Source organism: Lissotriton vulgaris, chromosome 1_1 (assembly GCF_964263255.1).
Source record: "Lissotriton vulgaris chromosome 1_1, aLisVul1.2, whole genome shotgun sequence".
Classification (NCBI taxonomy): domain Eukaryota; kingdom Metazoa; phylum Chordata; class Amphibia; order Caudata; family Salamandridae; genus Lissotriton; species Lissotriton vulgaris.
The window spans coordinates 2,118,491,117-2,118,518,890 of record NC_141685.1 but is presented as its reverse complement, the minus strand read 5'-3'; the positions used below and the strand labels follow the sequence as shown (position 1 = coordinate 2,118,518,890).

At 45.5% G+C, this 27,774-nt stretch overlaps 1 protein-coding gene across 9 annotated transcripts in view; it reads right to left on the bottom strand.

Annotated features, from left to right (window-relative positions):
* The window catches only part of LOC147751685 (dihydrofolate reductase-like), a 402,971-nt gene that overhangs the window by 33,620 nt on the left and 341,577 nt on the right, over window positions 1-27,774 (bottom strand). For all 9 annotated transcript variants that reach the window (XM_086921705.1, XM_086921631.1, XM_086921679.1 and 6 more), the window contains 2 exons: window positions 25,427-25,532; window positions 7,444-7,570 (listed from right to left, as the gene is read on the bottom strand). In XM_086921705.1, the coding sequence (XP_086777831.1) occupies window positions 7,444-7,570; window positions 25,427-25,532 (233 nt within the window). The remainder of the gene's footprint in view (window positions 1-7,443; window positions 7,571-25,426; window positions 25,533-27,774) is intronic.

The window sequence follows — 27,774 nt, the reverse complement described above, 5'->3', positions numbered from 1 at the left end:
TTCCTGGGAGACGCAAATGTTTAAGATGCTTTGGTCTTATTGTGTCTCAATTGCAGATTCCACCAAATATTTCCCTTTGGAGCTTATAAGGGGTAGAAAACCCAGAGCCAAATGGTATCCGGGTTCGATTAAAAATAAAGGAGAAGTGAGTTGGTCTTCTTCTGACATAAAAAACAATCTGTCTCTTAAAGATGACAAGTACAAAATGTTTTATGACAAAAAACATAATACCCAAGATGTTAGACTTTCTATTGGTCAATGGGTCAGAATCAATAAAACTGGCTTTGTGAAAAAAAATGAAAGCAAGTTTTTTGAACCTCAACGTATTACTAATTTAAGAAAAAATGCTGTCATATTAGAAGATGGAAAATGTTGGAATCTCAAAAGAGTTGCTTTGTGCAAAGCCCCTGTTGTTTTTGATTCGGTTGACAAGAAATCGTCTTTTGCATGATTCTTACTTTTTTCCACAGGTTTATCAGGATCAAGGAAAGGAAGTCAGGGTTCCAGATCATGGATCACAGACTGAAGAAACCAACAGCAAGATCGCAGACATACACAACAGCTTCAGCACACAGCCGATGCACCCCACGACCGCACCAGCGCCCCCCAACACCACCCTCCGTGCCTGGACCCCGATCAACACCGAAGAGACCATACGCACGATGAACTCGATCCACTCCGGGTCCCCATTCGACCCCTGCCCTCACCACGTCTTCAACAAGGCCGACTCCGTCATCGCACCCCACCTCCGGGACATCATCAACGCCTCCTTAGACACCGCAACCTTCCCGGAGAGCTGGAAGGATGCCGAACTCAGCGCCCTCCTGAAGAAACCATCAGCCGACCCCACCGACCTCAAAAACTACCGCCCCATACCGCCCCATCTTGCTCCTCCCGTTTCCTGCCAAAGTCATCGAGAAGACCGTCAACAGACAGCTGGCCGCCTTCCTCGAGACGAATGGATCCCTCGACCGCTCACAGTCCGGCTTCCGGGCCAACCACAGTAGCGAGACCGCCCTCATCGCAGCCACTGACGACATCCGAGCCCTGCTCGACAACGGTGAAACAGCGGCTCTCATCCTCCTGGACCTCTCCGCGGCGTTCGACACTGTCTGCCACCGCACCCTAGTGCAGCGCCTCAGCAACGTCGAAGTCCAAGAGAAGGCACTGGAATGGATCATCTCCTTCCTCACCGGAAGGACACAGAGTCCGCCTCCCCACGTTCAGATCAGAAGCCACCGAAGTCATCTGCGGCGTACCACAAGGATCATCACGCAGCCCCACGCTGTTCAACATCTACATGAGCCCCCTTGCGGCCATCGCACGCCAACACAACCTCAACATCATCTCCTACGCCGACGACACCCAGCTGATCCTCTCCCTCACCAACTACCCCGCCACCGCCAGATCCAACCTACACGAAGGGATGAAAGACGTAGCCAAGTGGATGACGAACAGCCGCCTGAAACTGAACTCAGATAAGACGGAAGTCCTCATCCTGGGATCGTCGCCATCCGCCTGGGACGACTCCTGGTGGCTCCCTGCCCTGGGCAGCGCACCAAAACCAACGGACCACGCACGCAACCTGGGCTTCATCCTGGACTCCTCCCTCTCCATGACCAGACAAGTCAACGCCATCTGCTCGTCATGCTTCAACATCCTACGCATGCTACAGAAGATCTTCTGGTGGATCCCCACCGAAACCAGGAAGACGGTCACCCGAGCCCTCGTCACCAGCCGACTGGACTACGGCAACTCCCTCTACGCCAGAACCACTGCAAAACTCCAGAAAGGACTCCAGCGGATTCAGAACGCCTCAGCACGACTCATCCTGGACATCCCCCGACACAGCCACATCTCCCAACACCTACGAAACCTGCACTGGCTCCCCGCCAACAAGAGAATCACGTTCCGACTCCTCACCCACGCACACAAAGCTCTCCACAACCAAGGCCCAAGATACCTCAACGACCGCCTTAACTTCTACACTCCCACCCGCCAGCTTCGATCGACCAACCACGCCCTTGCCGCCGTTCCCCGCATCCGAAGAGCCACAACGGGAGGAAGATCCTTCTTCTACCTCGCCGCCAAGACGTGGAACTCCCTCACCACCCATCTCCGCCTGACCCAAGACCACCTCGCCTTCAGGAAGCAACTCAAGACCTGGCTTGACGGTAGCTTGTCTCCTTTCTGGTGAAGAATTGGCTTGGTAGTTTAGTCTGCCCTGTTCCCATGATGCACTGGGCCAGGGACAGACTGATTTGCATATAGCCAGATTCTGAGCTGGGATGGGGCAGTGAGATAAATAACGGTGATGGATCAACCCCTGATCTTTGGACTGGGTAAGAGTGGTCTGTTTAACTCAGACACTCTGTTCATCACCACCCCCTTTGCTAAATCGTTTTTGGCCACTATAGGTGTGGCAGGGTATACTCAGACATGAGTCCCTTTCTCACTGCTCCATCAGGATTCAAGCAAGCCGGGCCGAAGAAGGCTGAAATGCCAGAAACCGGTCCCCGGTAGCTTGTCTCCTTTCTGGTGAAGAATTGGCTTGGTAGTTTAGTCTGCCCTGTTCCCATGATGCACTGGGCCAGGGACAGACTGATTTGCATATAGCCAGATTCTGAGCTGGGATGGGGCAGTGAGATAAATAACGGTGATGGATCAACCCCTGATCTTTGGACTGGGTAAGAGTGGTCTGTTTAACTCAGACAGTCTGTTCATCACCACCCCCTTTGCTAAATCGTTTTTGGCCACTATAGGTGTGGCAGGGTATACTCAGACATGAGTCCCTTTCTCACTGCTCCATCAGGATTCAAGCAAGCCTGGCCGAAGAAGGCTGAAATGCCAGAAACCGGTCCCCGGTAGCTTGTCTCCTTTCTGGTGAAGAATTGGCTTGGTAGTTTAGTCTGCCCTGTTCCCATGATGCACTGGGCCAGGGACAGACTGATTTGCATATAGCCAGATTCTGAGCTGGGATGGGGCAGTGAGATAAATAACGGTGATGGATCAACCCCTGATCTTTGGACTGGGTAAGAGTGGTCTGTTTAACTCAGACACTCTGTTCATCACCACCCCCTTTGCTAAATCGTTTTTGGCCACTATAGGTGTGGCAGGGTATACTCAGACATGAGTCCCTTTCTCACTGCTCCATCAGGATTCAAGCAAGCCGGGCCGAAGAAGGCTGAAATGCCAGAAACCGGTCCCCGGTAGCTTGTCTCCTTTCTGGTGAAGAATTGGCTTGGTAGTTTAGTCTGCCCTGTTCCCATGATGCACTGGGCCAGGGACAGACTGATTTGCATATAGCCAGATTCTGAGCTGGGATGGGGCAGTGAGATAAATAACGGTGATGGATCAACCCCTGATCTTTGGACTGGGTAAGAGTGGTCTGTTTAACTCAGACACTCTGTTCATCACCACCCCTTTGCTAAATCGTTTTTGGCCACTATAGGTGTGGCAGGGTATACTCAGACATGAGTCCCTTTCTCACTGCTCCATCAGGATTCAAGCAAGCCGGGCCGAAGAAGGCTGAAATGCCAGAAACCGGTCCCCGGTAGCTTGTCTCCTTTCTGGTGAAGAATTGGCTTGGTAGTTTAGTCTGCCCTGTTCCCATGATGCACTGTGCCAGGGACAGACTGATTTGCATATAGCCAGATTCTGAGCTGGGATGGGGCAGTGAGATAAATAACGGTGATGGATCAACCCCTGATCTTTGGACTGGGTAAGAGTGGTCTGTTTAACTCAGACACTCTGTTCATCACCACCCCCTTTGCTAAATCGTTTTTGGCCACTATAGGTGTGGCAGGGTATACTCAGACATGAGTCCCTTTCTCACTGCTCCATCAGGATTCAAGCAAGCCGGGCCGAAGAAGGCTGAAATGCCAGAAACCGGTCCCCGGTAGCTTGTCTCCTTTCTGGTGAAGAATTGGCTTGGTAGTTTAGTCTGCCCTGTTCCCATGATGCACTGGGCCAGGGACAGACTGATTTGCATATAGCCAGATTCTGAGCTGGGATGGGGCAGTGAGATAAATAACGGTGATGGATCAACCCCTGATCTTTGGACTGGGTAAGAGTGGTCTGTTTAACTCAGACACTCTGTTCATCACCACCCCCTTTGCTAAATCGAAGTCCAAGAGAAGGCACTGGAATGGATCATCTCCTTCCTCACCGGAAGGACACAGAGTCCGCCTCCCCACGTTCAGATCAGAAGCCACCGAAGTCATCTGCGGAGTACCACAAGGATCATCACGCAGCCCCACGCTGTTCAGCATCTACATGAGCCCCCTTGCGGCCATCGCACGCCAACACAACCTCAACATCATCTCCTACGCCGACGACACCCAGCTGATCCTCTCCCTCACCAACTACCCCGCCACCGCCAGATCCAACCTACACGAAGGGATGAAAGACGTAGCCAAGTGGATGACGAACAGCCGCCTGAAACTGAACTCAGATAAGACGGAAGTCCTCATCCTGGGATCATCGCCATCCGCCTGGGACGACTCCTGGTGGCTCCCTGCCCTGGGCAGCGCACCAAAACCAACGGACCACGCACGCAACCTGGGCTTCATCCTGGACTCCTCCCTCTCCATGACCAGACAAGTCAACGCCATCTGCTCGTCATGCTTCAACATCCTACGCATGCTACAGAAGATCTTCTGGTGGATCCCCACTGAAACCAGGAAGACGGTCACCCGAGCCCTCGTCACCAGCCGACTGGACTACGGCAACTCCCTCTACGCCAGAACCACTGCAAAACTCCAGAAAGGACTCCAGCGGATTCAGAACGCCTCAGCACGACTCATCCTGGACATCCCCCGACACAGCCACATCTCCGCACACCTACGAAACCTGCACTGGCTCCCCGCCAACAAGAGAATCACGTTCCGACTCCTCACCCACGCACACAAAGCTCTCCACAACCAAGGCCCAAGATACCTCAACGACCGCCTTAACTTCTACACTCCCACCCGCCAGCTTCGATCGACCAACCAGGCCCTCGCCGCCGTTCCCCGCATCCGAAGAGCCACAACGGGAGGAAGATCCTTCTTCTATCTGGCCGCCAAGACGTGGAACTCCCTCCCCACCCATCTCCGCCTGACCCAAGACCACCTCGCCTTCAGGAAGCAACTCAAGACCTGGCTGTTCGAGCGGTAGCGGACCCCCCTCCCCAAGCGCCTTGAGACCCTCCGGCTGAGTAGCGCGCTATACAAATACACATGATTGATTGATTGATTGAATGAACACTGGAATGAAAAGGATCATCAAACGTCCTACTGCTTTAAGTGATTAGATATGTAATTAATTTGTGTATTTGGTTTGTTTATTTGTTTGTAGAGAAGGATATATGTAGTGTTTTCTTCTGGTTCTGCATGGAGGGTCTCGTGCCTTTGAGACTCCGCGAGTAAGGAGGAGAATTAGATTGTTGAGAAAGCGCTTACCTTTAAATAGGGATGGTCGTCCAGTAAGTTTGACGAAGTCTGTTATTCCCGGAGGCTCTTGTTCTTCGTTGAATGGCTGAATACGATTAAAACTACTTTATTAAGTTTAAACGTGTATTGCAATATTCTATAATTATGTCACCTCCCAAGTGTACAAGGTATAAACCATGTAGTAAGTGTCGGAATCAAATATGTGAGTGAACCATAAGTAATTTCCTTGTGGTGCCTAGGGTCAGATAAAAAATCTAAGGCCTGCAGTAATTGTGACTTGATGCACTCCAAAAATATTCGAGATCAGGAAGATAAACTCTTTGTGGGAAAGCAATGTAAGATCCCATGTTGGGATCAGTTGTGGTCTAAAGTTGCTGCTGTGATGGGTCTTCTTTTAGGTCTTAATCCTCAGGGAAGTCCTCTAAAAAGAAGTCCAAGAGGCACTTGTTTCCGTCCTGCCACTTTCACTCCCCTGAGAATACATGAAGGCATCATCATACCTCAAGGTCACACTCCCAAAATCGGTCTGATTAGGAATTCATTCTGGCCCTGGTCGCATATCAGCCAAAATTTCCAGGCCCATCAGCAATGGGAAATAACCTTAACAACAACGTCATTAGACCGCAATGCCTTCACAACGGGGTAGTTACAATGACCGAGTTGTTACAACTCGATTCCAATTCTACACAAGTCATTACATCGGCTTGCAGTAGATGGCTCTCTACCATAAGGCATAGTATAATTTACTATTCCAATACCTTCCCTCCTGTTGTGTAGGCTGGAGGTGGAATAGTAAATTATACATTCCTAATGTTACAGCGCCATCTACTGCAAGTCAATGTAAAGACTTGCATGATAATGGCATTGCATTGCAACAACATGGTTGTTGTAACAACCACGTTGTTAACTACCGCATAGTAAAAGTATGCATTATTAATGTGCTATATTCGTCAGCAACGACTTCAGAATTTAGAGGAATTTTATAATGCTTTGTTGCGTGTTTTTGACATGTACTACCTCCCTCTTGTGCACCTATGGACTACAAAGACCTGAGAGGCCTCTCATCTGGGCTTCCAGAAACAGGTTTGCCCTCAGTAGCAGTTGGGCCCTCCGGATCTACTCAATGCTCCAGACCAACTTTGTTACCGATTCCCTCCCTGGAACCACAAGTCATGCTGGAACATGAGCCACCACCTTCTATTCTAGACCCGGCGACTCCAGAGGGCAAGTCCCAACACATAGTGCTGTCCAATGCTGAAACAGCACTGTCCCGACTTCGATTGAGCTGCACGTTCCTCTTTCTGAGCTACAACCATTTTATCATCCTTCTGACTCAGGCACAGCACCTATACCTCCTGGTAGGGTTCAGGTTATTCATGAAATGTTCAGCACAGACTCAGACAGTTGAGGCTAAGATACTGGAGATGAGATTGCTCATCTGGCAATTGGTAAAACTGGAATGAGGATCTCCAAGATGCCAGTGGTTTGGATTCCTCTCCAGACAATGGCCTATGTTTTCCCCCAGGGCCTGCCATAGAAGAAAGCACCTCATTCACTATGGTTATGCGAAGGGAGGCAGAGGTCGTGTATTTTCACCGTTCCACTCAGGAGGTGAAGACCAATGTTCTGACAGAGATGTTGCAGCCTGGCCAGTTCAGTTCTGAGCATATGATCCCATTTAGCAAGGCTCTCACAGATAAACTGCAGAAGAGTTATTCTTTCTCGAATTGCTGAAGTCCTCAGCATAATAAAGGTGCTTTGATATGTTTATTTTTTATCTCTTTCGCCCTCCCCATTTGCCCTAATTTCCCTTCGGTTTGGAATTTCAGTTTTATAATTCACAGTGCTTGGCTTGTGTTCGTTTTAACTGCTAATGCACTTATCTCTACAACTTAAGAATGGCATTTTCCTAAAACAATCACCGGATACCAACATTTTTAACAATATGCGCACTTCAATGTAGTATATATATTATTATTGAATATTTGAAAAGTATTGTCCTTACACTTACCTCAAAGGATTTAACACCTCCAAGAACCCAAATTGTTTCAATTTCTTTACTCAGCGGTGGCGTAGAACCCAGTTTTATAACTTCATGTACATCACTACAAATATACCCCACATGTTTTGGTGCAGATCTAAATTAAAAATGGAAACAGATTAATTGTATAAAAAAAATAACTAAAATCAGAGTGCTCCAAAGACGTGGCATGTCGTAATAAAAAATAATTGTGTTAATATCGATTCAATCATTTAAAAAAAAAGTGTGAGAGCCTTTTGACTATACATGATTATATGATACGGAACAGTTATACCAATGTGAACTTTTAATACTGACCTGCGCTTAAAGTGACTCCAATATATCGACTAACATCATATGATCCAGGTAATTAGAGGTGATGTTCTTAAAAGTGCATTTATCCTTCCCTATAAATGCTTTACCTTGATGATTGCTGGTATTGACCTTGAATTTGTACTGTACGACCTCTGTGAACATTGCAGACTATTTTTAAGTGTAATTAAAGTGTAATATCGAGAACTTTAGTGGACTTCTCGAGTGATGTGGCCTTTGTGCTTCAGGGCTCAAGTGAGTCTTGCTACATCAACAATCTTAGCATGTTGTCTCTTGGAGAGGCCAGTGAGGATGCTACCATAATAATCTAGATTGAGATCCTTCTGAACTGGCTTTGGACCATGCTCATCGTATCAAGCCAGGTAAAAAGCAGGTGTCGGTGTCCACAGGACCTACATGTGCGACTTATCACTTCTGACTCTTCAGGCAGAACCAGTTTTGGTGCATCCCATTGTGGACTTGCTTAAACATGAAGCAATTTGATGATGAAAATGATGCCATCTGATGATGCAAATGATACTATCTGTTGATGAAAATTATGATGAACCTCCTGATCATCCCTAACCCAATTTGAGGAAATCATCTGCTCATCTGCATCAGTTTCCCTTGGTGAGCAATCAATATGTACACCGATGTAAGCAATGAAGTTAACAGGAGATAAAACATCAAGAACGTTAGCTGATCACCTGTGTTGGGGTTAGGTGTTAGATATTGATGTTATCTCTCCTCCTCAGTCCTAGTGACAACATGCCAATGGATTCACAGTAAGGGAAGACCAATCTCTTTACTGAAGGGGTGGCAGACCAAGGTCTCACCCACAGGGACAATGATGTGTAAGTTCAACAAGACAAAGGGCACCAATTGGGACCACACTTGCCTTTTTCGTTTTTTGTCGGATGCATTCCAACTGAGGAGTGCACTTACTTATCAGCTCCTGTAATAGTTGTTTCTTAATGCAGCTCTACTCCAGTCAACAAAGTGATGGAAGGAATGCTTGAATAAATCTTAGCCAATGCCATTTCCTCGGGCGGCTTTCCAGTCCAAGATATTTTTCTCACTTATAATTCTGGACAGAAACCAGGCATATGCTCCATCTTAGTTCTGCTCAAATAGGAACAGTCAAGATCAAAATGATAGGCCAGGTCCCTTCTAGACAGGAATATAAGCATCCCCATACAAGTTCTGTATGTCTTGCGCTTCATCAAATGAGGTGCAGCTAGCTTGTGTCATATGGCACAGTACTTGAAGACAGAGGCCTTCCTGACAGGTAGTGTCAGCAGGAGGAAGAAGTCCCAGCGTAAACACTTCATTAGGGCATTAAGGTTTTATCTTCTTATTTAGGGAAAGCTCAGCTGATGTATGTGAATTAATGAAAAAACGAAAACTGGGAAAACACATGAGAGGAAACAAAAGCATTGAAAAACAATTGTAAGGAAAGGTAATTTTAAAGAAATAGAAATAAATAAAAAATTAAATGAAACATTTTAAAGCAAGGATGATTTAGGAAAACGTACAAATTTACATTAAACTTAGGTGGAGTTTAGGGATAGTGGATAGTTTTTGGGTACGGGGAGAGTTGATGCTTAGGGGTGATGAAGGTATTTTAGGGGTCAGGGATGGGGATAGGGTTGGGGAAGCTCACCATAGAAAGGGGGGAGGGGTTTAGGGGTGTGAGGGTTTTTAGGGAACAGGAGTGGAGGGAGTTTAGCTGTGGTAAGGGCATTTTAGGGTATACACGTGTGGAGTTTAGGGGTAGTGAGTGTTTTTTATGGTTCAGTGATAGGTGGAGTGTAGCGGTGTTGAGGGTTTTAGTGTTCACAGATGGGCAGAGATTTGGTCTTGTGAGGGTTTTTAAGGTTTAGAGGTGGGTTGAGTGTAGGGGTGATGAAGGGCTTTAGGGGTCAGGGACAGGAGGAGTGTACAAGCAGAAAGAGTTTTAGGGTTCAGGAATGCATGGAATGTTGGGTAGTGAAGGGTTTTAAGGGTTTGAGGAGGTGTTGAGTTTTCATGTAAACAGGGTTTTTATAGGATTCAGAGATGCATGGAGTTTAGAGGTGATGAGGGGCTTTTAGGGGTCAGGGATGGGTGGAGTTTTGGGGTGGTTAGATGTTTCAAGTGTTCAAGGATGTGCGATGTTTAGGCATAGAAAGTAATTTTTAGGGTTCAGGAATGGGTCGAGTTTAGTGGTCGTGTTGAGTATTAGGGTTCAGGTATTAGTGGAGTTTACGGGCAGAAATAGTTTTTAGGGTTCGCAGATGGGAGTAGTTAGGTGTCAGGAATAGGTGTAATTTAGGCATGGTTAGGGTTTTTATTTTGGGGGGCAGGGGACGGTGTTTAGGGCTTGGGAGAGGATTAGGAAGGGACGGTGAAGGGTCAGTAGATTAAAAGCACCCAGAGTAATTTTTGACAATGTACAAGGTATAAGTACAAAATAATGTTTCCTGAAGTAAAGCACTGAAATAAATACCTCCAACACAAATGTTTCAAAAGTAAGACCTTCAACAATTGCATTTCAACCCAAAAAAGATACGCAAGCAAAAGACAAGTTCAGATTTAAACCCTAAAAATAAGCAAGGAAAAGCAAATAAAAAAGGTATTCTATGAAATGGTAAATGCTATTCATCCTGCAAATTTCCAATGAATAGTTTAGGTGAAATAGTTTCTGAGTAATGGTATTTCATAGAATTATTTTTCTATGAAATCATATAGAACCATGCACAGCACTGAGCTCTCTGTTCTAGCAGCACCACAGCCGGGTCCAAACTGGTCTATGTTCAAAGGTGTTAAACAACACAAATGGAAGCTACAGCTTATCCTTACAAATACTGGTGACTGAGATGTAGTAGAAGGCAAGCCATATTCACTGCACTGAGTTTGCTCTTATTTTCCCTCTTAAGAAATGGCACCCCTTGCTCTCTTCCTAAGAAGTACAGAGGTGACCACTGCTAACATGCAGCTGCCCACATGAAACCTCCAGTGGCGTCTATGCTGGGCAACCTTATGTATTCCCCTCATACGGATCCTACAGACAAAGGAAGCACAGGAGGAAAAAGAATTAAGCAGTGAGATGGTCTCAAAGCTTTACCTTGCAACCACAATTTATGCAAATATAAAGATAGTTACAATCATATGAGGGTAAGCCGAATGAGAGGCATATCTCAAACTCTCCCATGCACACACAAAGCAGTGTTTGCATTCAGTGCAAACACCTTTGCATATAATATTCCTGAACATTTTTATTCATTAAAACGTAATCACAAATGGGTGCCAAAATCTTGTACTCCTCAGAGGCACCCTTCTTCTGGCGTGTCCTATGACTGGTCTTCCCACTTCACAATATACCTTCAGCCGGGACCTGTTAGGTGACAATAGTGTCAGACCTGTCAACTCACATAATGTAACCGTGTGTCACATTACACTGGTTCCCTTCAGACAATCCCCCATTGAGCAGCTGATATCCTATGGTGGCAGGGAAAGCATGCTGAAAAACACTATTCTGCAAGGGTTTCGAGCTTGTCTTTGGAGGTTCTAAGCAGCTGGTGTTCTTTGATGGGTGTGAAAGCGCCCCAGGACATTGACTGCATGCAGCCTCAGTCTTTTTAGGTCTGGCATTAGTCAAGATCTTTCGATTTTACTACCTTTCTTCATTCATTGGTCCATTATTATGTCATTCAAATTTTGTTTCTACCCACTATAGCATGGAGCAAAGGGTCAGCCGCATTCAGCCATTGACTAACTTCATTTTGAGGGACTGCATTTTGCTCTTTCACAAGGAGCATGTCTGCTCACAAGGCAGTTATGTTCAGTGCAAGTCTTTTTGTTTTTAGTTTATTATTACTTTAGTGCTGCCTTTGTGTTTAGAGCCTGATGTTATAGCAGGATGCTTTTGATATGAATAAAAGGCACATTCCAGCTTTATCAGTTTCTGTCTCCTGCTAATGTTGGTGTAAATTCCTTTTTAAACCGCCTTTGTTTATCTGACTGCTACTATTTCACAGCATACCAGATTGAGTCAATTTGAAACAGTTCTTTATAAGCGTATCCTCTTTTTAGTAGTGAAGTAGTGTGGCTCACTGGTTAGAGGCGGCAGACCCGAGAGCAGAGGACGGCCCGGGACCAGGGTTCAATTCCCGGCGCGGCAGGTTTCTGGACCAGGGTCAGCGGACTCGATAATTCTCTCGCCTTGGTGCCCACTCTGATCAGCGATCACACTCGGCAACTCTGGGCATTAGCTTGCCTCATCTTCACTAACGGCCCCACCAGACCGCCGGGGATGCCTGGTCTCACCCTGGAGATACCCATTAAGGGACCATCTCTCAGGGAAGCCAGGAAGGGTTTCGCAGCGGTCGAAGCGCCTTGGGACCCTACGGGTAAGTAGTGCGCTATATAAATGCCAATACATTTACATTTACATGCAATGAAGTGCATTTATAACTGCACTGCTGTATGTCATGTTGATGTACTTGTAAAGTAAATGAGCATGTATGTCCTGCTTGTGTGGGTTTCTAGTTTGCTCTCAGTGCTATTGTATATTGTGCTTGTATAGACATTTGACCACTATATTACAAATTAAAGCTGTGATGTATATTCCAATGTCTCTATCTATCTATCTATCTATCTATCTATCTATCTATCTATCTATCTATCTATCTTTCTATCTATCTATCTTTCTATCTATCTATCTACCACTAGGTTGCGTACAGAGTGTTATATGGTATAACAATGCACAATCTGTATATTCAACAATACAATATATCTATTGTACTGGTCTTGTGCATTACACCACTTTGGTGCTTAGAATTTTAATATGTGCAATACATCGAACTGTTTGTTCTCGCATTACCACTACGGTGATTGAAATTGCATTTCATTGTGCACGCTTAACGGCAATATGTTGCAAATTTACACCTTGTGTATTATACCACTATTGAATTTTACGCATGGTAAATATTGATTAACTGTCACACTGCCATTTTGATGTATGTTAATGCCCCATTACGGCGCGTATATCACATGGGCGCCTATCACAGCTATCGACAATGGTTTTCTTTCCAGACTATTATAAGTCGAACAATTTTCTCTCATGCATAAATACACTGTTTGTACCATAAAATTTGCGTTCAATAATTGTATATAGAATCATCTATAATATTCAGTACTATTGTTCTCTGAGACTTTGTGACATTGCCAAAACGGCCCCCATGTTTTCATTAAAAACTACCACTGCATCAATGTAGAGTCCATCATTTGTGTCATTTAGCGACTATGTAATGCTTCCTAACTTTATTGTTCACTGTGTGATCAAGACAGCTATTCTGTCCAAACACGTTACTGAATAAACTGCTTTTGGCTATATCTCCCGAGAGTGCGTTATACCTGTTTTCAATTTTGAGTGGATATTACGGCCGGGAAGCTTCACCGGCGGCACCGGATATCTATCTCTATCTATCTATCTATCTATCTATCTATCTATCTATCTATCTATCTATCTATCTATCTATCTATCTATCTATCTATCTATCTATCTATCTATCTATCTAGCTGTCTATCTGTCTCTCTGTCTGTCTATCTATCTGTCTGTCTATCTATCTGTCTATCTGTCTATCTGTCTGTCTATCTGTCTGTCGGTCTGTCTGTCTGCCTGTCTGTATGTCTTCCTGTCTGTCTGTCTGTCTAATCTAGCTATCATCTACCTAGAAATATCTATGTCTAGGCAACCTTCTCTATCTATGCATTCTTCTCTATGTAGGCAACCCTCTCTATGTAGCTTTCTAGGCAACCATCTATATCTATGTAACTGTCAATCTGCCTGTCTGTCTTTCTACCTGACTATCTGTTTGTCGGTAAGTCTATCTATCTATCTATCTATCTATCTATCTATCTATCTATCTATCTATCTATCTATCTATCTATCTATCTATCTATCTATCTATCTATCATCTATCTATCTATCTACCTATCTATCTACATGTAGTCTAGCTATGAACCCCCTACCTATCTCTATGTCTAGGCAACCTTCTCTATCTATGCATTCTTCTCTATGTATGCAACCCTCTATATGTAGCATTCTATGCAACCATATCTATCTATGAACCTGTCTATTTACCTGCCCATCTGCCTACCTGGTTGTCTGTAAATCTATCTATCTATCTATCTATCTATCTATCTATCTATCTATCTATCTATCTATCTATCTATCTATCTATCTACGTGTCTGTTTGTAGTCTAGCTACCAGCCCACTACCTATCTCCATTTCTAGGCAACTTTCTCTATCTATGCAATCTTCTCAATGTATGAAACTCTCTCTATTTAGCGATCTATGAAACCATCTCTATCTATGCAACTGTCTATCTGCTTGTCTGTTTACCTGTATTAATCTGTCTGTCTAGGCTGCTAGCTATGCAGCACTCTATTTATATAACCGTCTCTATTTACATGCCTCACTAATTATCTATCTTTTCAAACCTCAATTTATTTGCAATATAGATTTACAAAAACATTACAAAGTACATTAGCAAAGGCAAAATGCTGGCAATAGCCAATATCTTATGACCTTCTGGTCTCTCCCCCCGCAGCTCCACTGTTAAGTGCCATGGCTCCAGGCACTGTGACCTGTTCACTCAGGCAGGTGTTCGAGGCTCCAGGGAGCACCTCATCACTGGTGGTTCAGTGGGAGAGCCTTGCTCTTCTGCAGGCCGCTGTTGTCTCTGTCTGTCTTAGTGCCATTTTCGATTTTTCTGTCTCTCTTGTGCCCGTGTCTGTCTTTGTGCCATTTTCGGTTTTTTTATGTTTCTCTTGTGCCGGTGTCTGTCTTTGTGCCATTTTTGTTTTTTCTGTCTCTCTTTTGCCCGTTTCTGCTTCCTCTCTGTCTTTTATTGTGCCAGTAATTGTACCTGTGTCCTCACTGTTTACTTAGCGGTTTTCTGTCTCTGTCCCCTTCCAGGCGCTGCTGCCCCATGGCCACTGCCTGTTTCCACCTCCCAGCTGTACTTCCCTCCCCCCCTACTTTGTCAGGTTTCCTGTCATCCGCGGATCGTTGTTGCATTACAGCGTCACGTCGGCGTTTACAGCGCAAGCAGAACCACATATCCCAGCATGCCGTGGGTCATGTTGCGGGCGTGGCGCAAGCCACGCAGAACCAGGAAGTAAATAGCTCGCCGAAGACGCCAGTATTTGCCGATTATTCCTGCTTGATTTCGGAGAGGGTTGGTAAGCTGCCGTGCCGGTAAGATCCATCTTGGTTCCTCTTTGCTTTGAGACAATAGTACCCCGCTCTGGGTCGGGTACGAGGCCTAAGTCGCTACAAGTTAAGACTCGCGGTTAGCGAGAGTTTGGAGCATTTCTAAGTTTCCTTTTTCAGGCCAGACTCTATCTCCCTGTTGTAAGAGACGAATCCTGGTCGTCTCATTGCAGGGAGAGAAACAAATTGTTTGGACCATAACACTGGAAATTGTGATCTTTATGCTCCTTTCACCAACGCGGCGCATGCAAGTTTCACTTGATAATTGCCCTATAGAATTGGGCGGCTACGTTAACTATGCACCTTGACTCTAGCACCACAATCCTCTTTTACTTCACAGGATAAAATGTTACACATGCTCGCCAGGCACTTACGGCATTAAACATCACGATCTTCCGATCACTTCAGCCGTTTTTTACTTCGCGTGATCGCTTTTACACTACGCATGGCCCAACACTTAGCATATCACCCGTTTTTAATTCTTATGCGCCGTCCCCCACAGTCCCCCCACTGCGTCGAAAATCACATGTATGCTCACTTGAATAGAATGCGTAACTGTTACAAACAGTTCGAGAAATTTAAAGGCACACATGAAAACGTAACTTTGTCACGACTGGTCAGATATGTACACATGCCTAGCCTTTGTTACTGACTTACTTTTATTCTTTTTTGTCTCTTTTTTCCTTTTATTTCCCCAATATAATTGTATGTATTATATATGTAGGCCACACAAACTGTTTATAATTTTTCAAGACAAGCACATTAACTCTCTGTCCTGAAGATGATGCCATTTATCTCTGTATAGGCATCGAAACGTCGTCGACATAACAGCGTCATATGTATCTTGTAAATGAGAAATTGTATACAATGATGCTTTGAAATGTATTCTTGTCTGTCCACTGAACTACTAGTACAGACGGCCCTTGTTTGCGTTAAGTTTACCCCCCTGTTTTGTCTTGTCCCCTGTGGGTTACTGGATGTACCCACTTTGTAAAAAATTCCTTTTATGTTATCAAATCTCTTCAATTAAAAACCTGTCCGGCTGGACAAAGGTCATACTCACTATTTAGAGTATGTCTATTACTTTGCTAAAATCCCTGAACTGCTAGGGACCACTGTCTTTTGAAATACGGGAGAGAAACAAAGTCACGGCACTGATTGATGTCGGGAAAAAACCTGTATGGTCACGGGTCGTTGTGTAACTCAATGCTATCTTGATAACATTGGAGAGTGGTTTTGGGCAGAAACTGCTTCCTGGCTTATATACTTTAAAACTTGAATGCATTGTCGTCTAAGAATAATTAGACGCCTGTGGAGCACGGAAGCCGTGCTGGTGCAACAGAACCCATTGTTATTTAACTTCTTGACTCCCGAACATCTGTGATTGTCTTCACGATATTTTGTACTTCATTTCAACCCTACACAGGAGAAACAAGATAGGGGTTTCAAGTCAGAGGGATTGTTACAACTTCAGGAATGAAAACAGACCTTGTTTGGTATGCAGAGGAATAGTGGGTGTATAAGTTCAGCTCACATAGGAATGAGAGTTACATGATATATATATTGTGTCTTCCTCTGCAGTTGGTTGCAACACCCTGACTTCGCCTCAAGTCTCTTCTCCTAGGTTCAGATCCACCGTATTTTCCTTTACAGGTAGGGCTGACACCATTTCATACGAGATAGGAAAGAAAGTGGAGGGTTCTCATAAGAGGGTGTGGGGGGTGTATTCTAATTACCTGTCATTCTCGTTTCAGATCTCCTTCCCCACTGTCCCCTTCCTTTCCTTCCCTGGCAGAACTATCCTAGTCGCCTGTGTTCACAACTTCAGGCTCTGGGAGAGTTGTGTAGGGGAAGTTATAGGTAATTCAGCACAGCCCCGAAGAGATCAGAAGAAGGAGCCTGACATACTTAATGGCGGCCGCTGCACGGCCGTGCGCCGGGGGCGTGCCGAAGGAAAACCAAAGGCAAGCCCTTCTGCGCCCATCTGTGACGAAAGCGGCCAGAGCCAAGAGCCCTGGATCTACGACCCTCTCACTGCTACAACTCAGCCGCCCTCCTCGCACTCAACCCTGGAAGAAACAACAACTTTCAGAGAGCCACTCCGAACACCACCCACGGCCAGTTCTCCTGCTGACACTGCCGACAATTCTTCACCATCAACAGGCCCCCACGACCGCTTAATCCACGCCGGATGCCCGCACCACCAAAGCCCTGACATGCATCCTCCTCAATGTGCGCTCCCTGCACCGACACGCCATGAAGATCTGGAACCTGTTCAACACTCTCTCGCCAGACGTCGCCGTCTTCATGGAAACATGGATCAACGCCACCTCTGCCCCGACATCGCCACCGATATCCCTGACGGATACCAGATGCAAAAAAAGGACTGACCCCACCACCCAGGAGGAGGACTCGCCATTGCACACAAGAGCTCCCTCTGACTCTGCACCTCCAGCACGAGCTACGCACTCTCCAACACAGAGCACCTCCACTTCCAGATTCCAACCAACCCCTGAACCACGCTGCGCAGCACCCCCGTCGGAGACCTGAACTTCTAACTCGACAACTGCAGTGACCCCAACCCCACCACCCTCCCTGACAACCTCGGACTGAAGCAGCTTGTCACCAGCCCCGCCCACAGAGCCGGACACACCCTTGACTCCTTCTTCGCAGGAGGGACAAATATCCATTTCAGCCACACCACTGGACAGACCACCACTGCGTATACTTCACCTTTACACCACCACTGCACCCAAACCCGCCGTTGCCCGCCACCACGAAACTGAAGTAAGATCACAGTGGAACACCTCAACACCACCCTCCTACATGACCCTGCCTCTGCCATGACCGAAGCCAACTCCGCAGCCAAAGAACTACACCGCTGAATCAATGCCCCCTGAAGGCCGCCTGGTTCACCACTGACTCCAAGAAGCCAGGTGCTCTTGCAGACGCCTCGAGAAATTCTGGAGGAACAGGAAAACCACTGAAGACCAGAACACCTACAGGAATGCCATGACTGAATACCACCAGCGAATAAAAACCACCAGGCAGACCTTTATCATGAACAAAATCCACACCAATGCCAGTAACGCAAAAGAACTCTTCAACGTCATACAGCCGTTCACCAAACTCCCCATCGAAGCCACGGCTGTCAAACCATCCCAGTACCTCTGCAAGCTCAGCTCCTACTTCCACCTGAAAATCAAGGCCCTCTACAACAACTTCAGCGAATAGACTCCAGACACCACCCCCCTCTTCACCACCAACAACCAGTCCGCCATCACCACCTGGAAACCTGCTACCACCGAAGACACTGCCACGACCATGAAGAACACCCACTCAGGAGCCCTCAATGACCCCTGCCAGCCGCATATCTACCTCAGAGCCGCCGCCGCCATAGCACCCCAACTAAGCCGTACCATTACTGCCTCCTTTGAATCCGGCTTCTTTCCTGATGACTAGAAGCGGGCAGACGTCAAGCCCCTCCTCAAGAAACCCTCAGCCGACCCGACGGACATGAAAAACTACCGGCCCATCTTTCTCCTTCCCTTCACAGCCAAAGATTTGTCAACACTCAGCTGACCACCTTAATCGAAGAGAACTCCATCCTTGACTTCTCCCAATCCAGATTTAGTAACCACAGCATGAGACCGACTTCCTCGCCACCACCAATGACATCCGCATGCTACTCGACCAGGGCCACACTGCGGCCCTCATCCTACTAGACCTCTCTGCAGTCTTCCACACCGTCTCACACCGCATTCTCGCAGCCATACTCCACAATGCTGGTATACAAGGAACCACCCTTGACTGGATCTGCTACTTTCTCTCCGGCAGAACCCAAAGGATCGGACTCCTACCCTTCCTCTCCGAACCTACAGAGATCAACTGTGGAGTACCCCAAGGATCCTCGCTCAGCCCCACGCTCTTCAACATCGACATGGCCCCTCTTCTCGCCATCATCAGACAGCATGGGCTCAGCATAGTATGCTACGCCGACACCCAGCTCATCCTCTCCCTCGTGAAGAATCCCAAAGACAATATTCAAGAGAGGAAGGAAGGACGTTGCAGCCTGGATGAACAACTGCTGCCTGAAGCTCAACTCGGAGAAGACAGAGGTCCTTGTCCTCGATCCCTCTTCCACCGCCTGGGACAACACCTGGTGGCCTTTCGCCCTCGGAAAACCCACCCACTCAATCAGACAACGCCCAAATCCTGGGCATCATCCTAGACTCCCCCCTCACCATAACCCGCCAGATCAACGCAATAGCCTCCACCTGGTTCAACTCCCTCCGCATTCTCTGCAAGACCTTCAAGTGGACCCCCGAATGCACAAAGAACTTCAGCCATGCATTCATAACCAGCAGACTGGACTACGGCAACGTTCTCAACGCCGGACTCAACAAATCCCTGCTGCACAAGCTCCAAACCATCCAGAACACCGCAGCCAGACTAGCCCTCGGAATCCCACAACATGAGCACATGACCCAGCACCTACGAGACCTCCACTGGCTCCCTGTCAAGAAGAGAGTAACCTTCAAGCTACTCCCCCACATCTTGCCATGGCAGAGACCCCACGCATCTGCAGAACCATAGCAGGCAAAAGAGCCTTCTCCTACCTTGCAGCATAGACCTGGAACGAGCTTCCAGTCAACATCAGATGCTTCCATACTCTGTACACCTTCAGGAAGAGCCTCAAGACCTGGCTCCTTGACTCTTTCGGGTCTACACCCTCCCCCACACAGCACCTTGAGTCCCTCATGGGTGAGTAGTGGGCTTTATAAAACCATGATCGATTGTTGATTGATTTTACTTAAATTATGTGTATAAAATAGTTCGCTACAAGGGTTTTCAGTCAGACCTCATCCCTTAGTCTGTTGTGTAATTAACTTTTTTTCTTTCACCCACTGCAGCAGGCATCATGGGGCAATGGGTCAGGCCTTCAGCCAATGACTGCCTTCACTGTGAGTTAGTTAATGGTTCCCTTTCACAAGAAGTACATCCACATGTAAAGAAGTTCTCTTCTGTGACAGGGACTATTATTGAAATGTGTGCTTTTTGCAGACCAAAAAGATATTTTTATTCCTTTAGCCAGTACTTTTTGTTAAAATTGATGATGGCCCGGGCAGCTTTGACAACAATATAGTTTTGCAAAAACCATGAGACTAAACAAGAAAAGGCAAAGCCAAAAGGGTAGCGGCCAGCAGCTACCCTCTTGCCTTTGACATTGCTTGTTTTTTAAAGAAAAAGGGGGTTGTTGGGAGCAGGGGTTAGCAGTGTCTTTCAGGTTGTAAGCACCCCCACCATTCAAGCTCCCCTCACACTTTTTTTTTAAGTTGGCCGGTCTGCATTATCTACTTTTTGAGATGCAGTAGTGGCTGCCAGGGTGATGCCACGGACTCCTCATGTAATATAAGTCTATGACCTGGGGTACAAGGATATTCTTTATGTATATTGTTGGTAATGACTGTGAAGGTTAGCTGTCAATAGATGCATTGGTTTTGCAGGGGTGACAGTAAAGCTTGAAACAAGTGCTAAATGAAAACAAATCTTGGTCACCTTTGGTGCTGTTGGCATTACGCTACTCTTATGATTGTAATCATGTTTTTATTTTAAAATGAAGGATATCTTCTGCCCACATCAAAATAACAGCCCCGTGCCAAAATCTGCCTCTGCCATCTCTCATGTCACCAGGCCCTGTCTAAACCCTTTTGGGTTTAATTTCTATCTTAGTGGATTAGAGCACGCCTTATGAACATGGCTACGAATATTGGGAGTACAGAAGGCTGAAATATCCCCATTTTGATGTTCATGAACAATTGCTTGAAACGTTTGCACTGTTTTGCCAGGAGTGGGAAATTGACCCATGTCCAGTGCACATGTTCAAGAGAGTGCTGAATGCAGGCCTGTGCTGTTACCCACCATTGTCTACTTGCAGCTGAGGTCAGTGCAGGTAAAAGCGGTGGGGCCGGGTAAGGGGGGATTTTGAGGGCCGATGCCGAGGGGAAATTAAATAAATAATTAATTTACCCTCTGCATCTTCCCTCGAAATCCCCCCTTACCTGGCCCCACCGCCCCGCCACTGTTACCTGCATGGACCGTGGCTGTCTAATTGGGCTTGAGTGTAAACATGTGGAATTACTTAAGAATTCCACGAAATTACACTGAATTATGCTAGAGTAATTATGCGTTTAGTGCTATTTCTTAGCACAAAAATACCCAGCAAAAGGTAGCATATTTGCACAAAGAAACAGTGCTAAATGCAGCAGGATTTTATCAACAAAATTGCGCCAGTAGGTGTAATCTCGTAAACAATCAATCATAGCATTTGTAAAGCGCACTACATACCTGTGAGGGTCTCAAGGCGCTAGGGGCGGGGGGGAGCTGCTACTGATCGAAGAGCCAGGTCTTGAGGAGTCTCCTGAAGGTTAGGAGGTCTTCGGTCTGCCGTAGGTGGATGGGGAGGGTGTTCAACGTCTTGGCAGCGAGGTGGGAGAATGATCTCCCAGCGGCATCAAAGACTAATGCAGATTTATCAAAATTACTCTGATTACTCCAGCGTAATTGAAATTCCTGCCAAGCCTAGTTAATTCCCAGTTTAGCTGTGGCACTGTGCTCACTGCTTTATCTGACTAAAAGGGCCTTAGCAGCCACGTGATGTGTGACAAGCCTGGAGATTTCGCCCTGCGGACGTCATGCAGGTGAGAGAGAACTCATTTCTGAAGCAGTCCTGAGATACTCGGCTTCACAGGAAATATACTTTGTCCTAAAAGATCAGCATAAGGAAGTTATCATAATAGGAGTCCCCAAGAGCTGAGCCAAGAATGCGTGGCACCCTTGAACTGTTATTCAGATTTTTACCTTTTATTGCGAAATATGAAGAATTAATATCATGTGATTGCTTGACGTTAGTGCCCTGCAGAGATTTTTGTCATGAAATGACACCATGGGAAGTGAAATTTAAATGTTTTGGTACAGTTATGTTGTTTTAATGTTGTCGACCTAAACAGTCTGCTTGGTCGGTTAATCACATACCAGGTCATACTAAGCACGGACACCACTTTATCGAGCAGTGCCCTTTCTAGGTCAGGAACTCTGCTGCAAGCGTGAGTGGGTGGGCCAGATACACTCTGGTTTGATTGGTCAAAAATGAATGAAAGGGCACAGGTGACAAAGCTCCACCTTTCTCAGCGTTTTTCCCAACAAACTAAAGCCCGCGACTGAAAATGAATTCTTCTGTGTGATTTACTTTAATACTCGTTTGACACAGATTTACGACAGTCTCTTTTATTTTTACGTCTGCTTTCTCAGCATTAATGATGGGTAGGTCTGCTGTCGGGTTTGATCTTGCTTTTTTACTAAACTTAGCAGTAGGGTAAAAAAAATGAGCACATTTAGGGTCTGATTATGAGTTTGGTGGTGTGGAGCCTGCCGATTTCTAGCGTTTCTTGTAATCAGCCCTTACTCTGCGAGGTTTTGGATTCGACTGACTCTCAACATAAAATATGTTCCTATTATATCGTAGTATATTTGATGTAAGCACATCACATGTAAACTGTGGAATAAATCTAAACTATCTTAAAGAATTTGCTCCTTGTCTGTACATTTCGCCGGGTACCGCTTTACGGGGCCTCGGGGCACAGGCCAGGAATCACATAAATAATGACCCTAGTATACCGAAAACATGCACTAGCCCACCCACTACCATACAACAACAGGCAGCGAGGCACAAAGGGGAACTGGAAGGACACATCACAACACTGCAGGGGAGCTGAAGGTCAGACTGGGCAAATCTGCAGAGCCGCCGCAGAGGCCATAACCTGGGGCACCCATATTCAGCTCTGAGGAATGGGTCCTCTCTGGCACACAGGGTTCAGCACCTCCCACAACCTTGCCTGAAACATTCCACAGCTGGCAGACTGGCGCTCCTGCAGCGTTCCTGAAGAACCTGCTCACTGTAGCCACTTCAGTCGCCAAAAGCATTAGCAAACCTAATAGTTCTGACAATGCTCAACGTCAACAACACAGGAGAACCTTACCCAGCACATAAATATACCCAGTGCAGGCAATGTGATGAGAGGAAGCTCAGCCTAGTAAAAATCAACACATACGCAATTAAATGCTATGGAGAGGGCCTTGAATGAACACTCTCACATCCAGAAAGGCCTGCTCAAAAAAGAGTAGAAATGGAGAGTGAAAATATTTTCAAAAGGCCAACTGGATAATTTACGAGAAATAGGTGACAGCCATTTTAAAGTATGGTCAGTTGTGTGAGATCATTGCCCACTTGTGAGTTGCCGTCCACCACCCCAAAAGACAAGACAAAGAGAAAAAGAAAATATCAAGAAAGGTGATCCAAATTGTAAAAGGAGACCCACAAGTACAAACCCCCAAGGAGAAAGCCCCCCTCTAAAATTTACACTGAGAATAATTTCTGCGTAGAAGGACACTACATTTAGAGTGATGATGGAAGAAATACCCAGACAGCACAGATTCCTCAAGAAAGTACATGGTGAAGTCAATGCTCATTACAAAATTAAAAGGCAACAAGTGGTGCGACCAGAGGAATCTCTTGCATTGCCAAAACAGTTATCCTCTTATGCACGGCAAGCAGCCAGCAATAATTGACATTCTTGATATTGAGTTCTTCAGGCTTTTTGGGCACCTGTGAGATCAAAGATAATAGGAGTCGAAACAGCTGTTTACATATATGCCCATCAGATAACAGGCTTCTGAACCAGGAATTTCCATGCCAGGATGGACGTGACTTTCAGGTCTCCAAAGAAAGTCATAAGCAATGTGCATGGGATTGGTGGGTTCCAGCAGCTGAAGGCGAAGTGGGGCGGTAGGGCAGTGGGGCAGGGCGGGTGGGAGGGGGAAGTCAACAGAAGACGGAATAGGCAAACGCTATTGGACAGTGGTATTGTTTTTTAGGAAAAAGGACGCAACTCAGGAGAATAGCACAGATAGTGGTCTGAAAAAGCCTATCTTTATCTCGGTGCTGTAAGGTGAGGAGAACCACCGATCTCCCCAAAACCGGTGGCCTAAGCCAACCAAACATGCAAAAGAAAATCCTCAGCACGCAATAGTAATATCACAATGGTTATCAAAGTGCGGAGTGTGAGCACAAATTCAACACAGGAAAGTAAATTCTTGTTCTTTTCCTTTATTCCTTATTCACATTTTATGAAGTAGTTACTTTGTGACTGTCGAAAAGCTGTCCTCATTCATGGGCCCTTTTTTGTGTTTTTTACAGGGATATACGTAAAGAGATCATAGGTAGTAATCGAGATCTCCCTTAACCACTAAATGGGTTACACAGGGTTGAAGTCTATCACCACCCTTCAGCCACCAATGACATCCTCACCAAAAAACGGCATTCACGCTCACCAGACTTTCCTGTTGTTTTGTCACTATTTTTTGGATTAGTTTCCACACAGATTTGTTTTATCACGTTTATCTTGTACGTTTCTCACTCCCTCTTTGCTTTTGGCAAGTTGGATATAAATTTGTATCCTTTGCTTCAAAAGGGACATTTCATGAAAATATCTTTTGGCCATACACCATGTGCATGATATAACAGACTTACCGAGATTTCCTGTGTCACCTATCACTTGGTGAGAATGTAGAAACGTTATGTACACCTAATACTGTTGATACATTGTCTATCCCATTTGTTTCTGTTCAGCCTTGATGAAGTCGCTGGACAATTTCCCATGTAAGCGATGAAACATGTGTCAGCTGTTTGGGCTGTTTGAAGATCCAAGGAATAAAGGAAAAGAACAATATTTACTTTCCTGTGTTGAATTTATGCTCACCTCCGGCACTTTGATAACCACTGTGACATTACTATTGTGTGCTGAGGATTTTCTTTTAGACAACGGAATAGGTAAAATTTGACAAATAAATAAAACCTATTCGGTCCTCTGTAGACTTACCCACTGCCCCGTCCCGCTCCACTGCTCCATTGCGCCTACCTGCATTGGAGCGACTGGTGAGCTCATGTAATTGGTCACACAGCTGTTATACCAAACTTCTAGATCTGTACTGCATGCAATAATGAAGTTGCAGTCCAACCTAAACGAGAACCTCCATAAAGAAAAAGGAAATACCAAGAATTCTGTAGGCAAAAGGAGAGAATGGCACAACATGGGTAACTAACAAGCACTTCGCCCAAATGAAACCTCACTCTGCCCAAATAAAACTTTACACAAAGCCCATTTGCCCACCACTTGCTGATAAACAGATCAGCAGAAATGTACCTGAGCAGCTATGCAGCAAATCTGTTGAGAAACCTGCCGCAGCCATGCCACCCAACCAAATTCAAAATCAACTTGTGAGGCAAAGATATGTTCCCAAGAGGTCAGGTTCTTTACAAGTACAGCTCCCCTGTGACATACCTTAAGGTTTTGCTGAGAAGTGCAATAACAGTATTTGGAAGTGGAAGAAGGCTTTCTGGAAACGTTTCAAAAGATGTTCGACCCCACATAATTAAATTCTTCTTTCCTAAAACAAATCAAAATGTATTATTATTTTATATTCAGTGAGCATCACCATTGTATTGTATTCCGCTTTAGGTGTCCGTATATAGGTTTTCCTGAAACATTCCTTATATAGGCGCAATTCGCATTGCCCTTGCATAGGCATAAGATCCCAATCCTTATTTAGGCATTAGCCATGCTATCCAAATACAGGCATGGTCACCTACACCCGTCCACCCCAACGTCACAACGAGTTCTTAGAAACCAGACCCTTAAGCTCTTGGGAGTTTTCCCTAGCACAGGATTATTGATTTCTCCAAGAACTCATTTATTATGCATGAACCGCTATTCCCTAAGCGTTCAATCCTGACGTCTTCCTCTGCCCAACTTTACATCAATGCTAACATTCCAAGGCACCTACCAGGTATAAATATACCTTCCCTTACCCAAGCAAGTAGGAGGAGACCTCGACTTTAGAGGAGCCTGTGTCCCGGCCTGACGCACTGACAAGAGACGCTGTCATCCCTGCTTGCAGAGAATCCAGCTTCCAGTGTTCTGACTCCCTTCGAAGGGTGTTAGAGTTCGAGACCCGGAAATAGATTCACACCTCTCTCATTTTCAAGGTATGGAGATGACTAGAACCTAGAGGGACTCTTGGCATACAAACTTGGAATACAGAAGATAGCACACCATACTATATAATACATCCCCTTCTTCTTACCTTGTACTACAGTTAGGTTAGGTACACTGTGGTAGAACTAGTTAGAGAAGCATCTTATGAGAACTCACATTTTTAGCTTATGTTATTTATGTATATGAATATATGTGTCATAGCTAAAAGATAATCCTAGCACAGTATTTCAACTGCTTATGCTGTACATAATATATCTTGCATACTATCTTAAGATTGTAACAGCTTATATCTCTTACACGAGAAACAAGACTGCTCAATAAATCCTTTTTTTGAAACGCCCATCTATTCTTTCTGTGTAACTCTGAAGAAACTAAGCATGCACGATTAGCTGAGTGAAACGGTTATCTATTGTTTCCACTATTCTGAGAGTATTCCGATTCTAAAGGGAAACAAAGATGTCATGTTTATGCGGTTGCCAGAAACGACTCCCTTCCTGTTTACAAGGAGTTTCTAGTGGCCTCTGAGTTAGCTGGCACACAAAGTAATTAAGTTTAATATACTTAATAGGGGCATACTGACCTCAGTCCTATGCCAAATCTATAGGGTATATTATTCCAATGCGCAGAGTCTATTTGGGAAATAGGAACTACACTACATGGCGGTCAACGTTTGGTAAGGCACTAATTTAAAGCTAGATACTGAGTAACATTGATATTGGCAGGGGGGGTCAGACAAGGATGTGTGTTGGCCCCCTGCTTTTTATCATATATATTAATGGGCTCAACACCTCTCTGAAAACGGCTACCCAAGATGTCCCATACATTAATAAAGAGCCCATCCCTGTGCTTCTTTACGCAGACAATGCGGTTCTTATAGGCCGCAATCCAAATTCACTGCGTCTTCTTGTCCTAAATTTTAATAACTATATGAAAAAGTTAGACCTGCAGGGTAAACTTCAAGAAATCCTTTCTGATGAGTAGTGGCTTTGGGAAGCACGAAATAGGCTCGATCATAATAGATGGCCAAAAATTGACGTCGGTAAGATCTTTTGTTTATTTAGGATTGGCCTTTGCTGCGAACGGCTCCTGGAGTGAGCATTTACCTCACGCCAGGAGCAAGTTGTCAAAGGCCACCAACTCAATTTTAAGTCTACCTCGTCCTAAGACCACGGGTGCTCTTTTAGGAGTACAGAAAATATACAAACTTCAGTGCACCCCGGTGGCTACATATGGCGCCGAGATTTGGGGAACGGTCAACTGCTCAGCAATCCAGCAGGAAGAATACAGGTTTTGCAGGAAATTACTGAGCACCCCAATTTCAACCCCACAATATGGATGTCACAAGGAGCTTATAACTGATTTTATTCGGGCATGACCGGCACTTATGTGGGTATCAGTGTGAAAGAACGAAGTGACATCTTTGACACAGCAGATTATCAAGGACTGTTTACACTGCGATAAAGGCTTAGAAATTCCATGGCTAAGCGGTGTGCTGAGAAGCTTGTATAGTGTAAACAGAGAAAATGTCTTCCTGGATCCATATTAGCAGCATCAGTTCCAAAAAAGGAACTGCAGAATGCTTTGTACTCCCTATATAATAACGAGCGGGACGTGGTGGAGTCTAGGAAATCAAC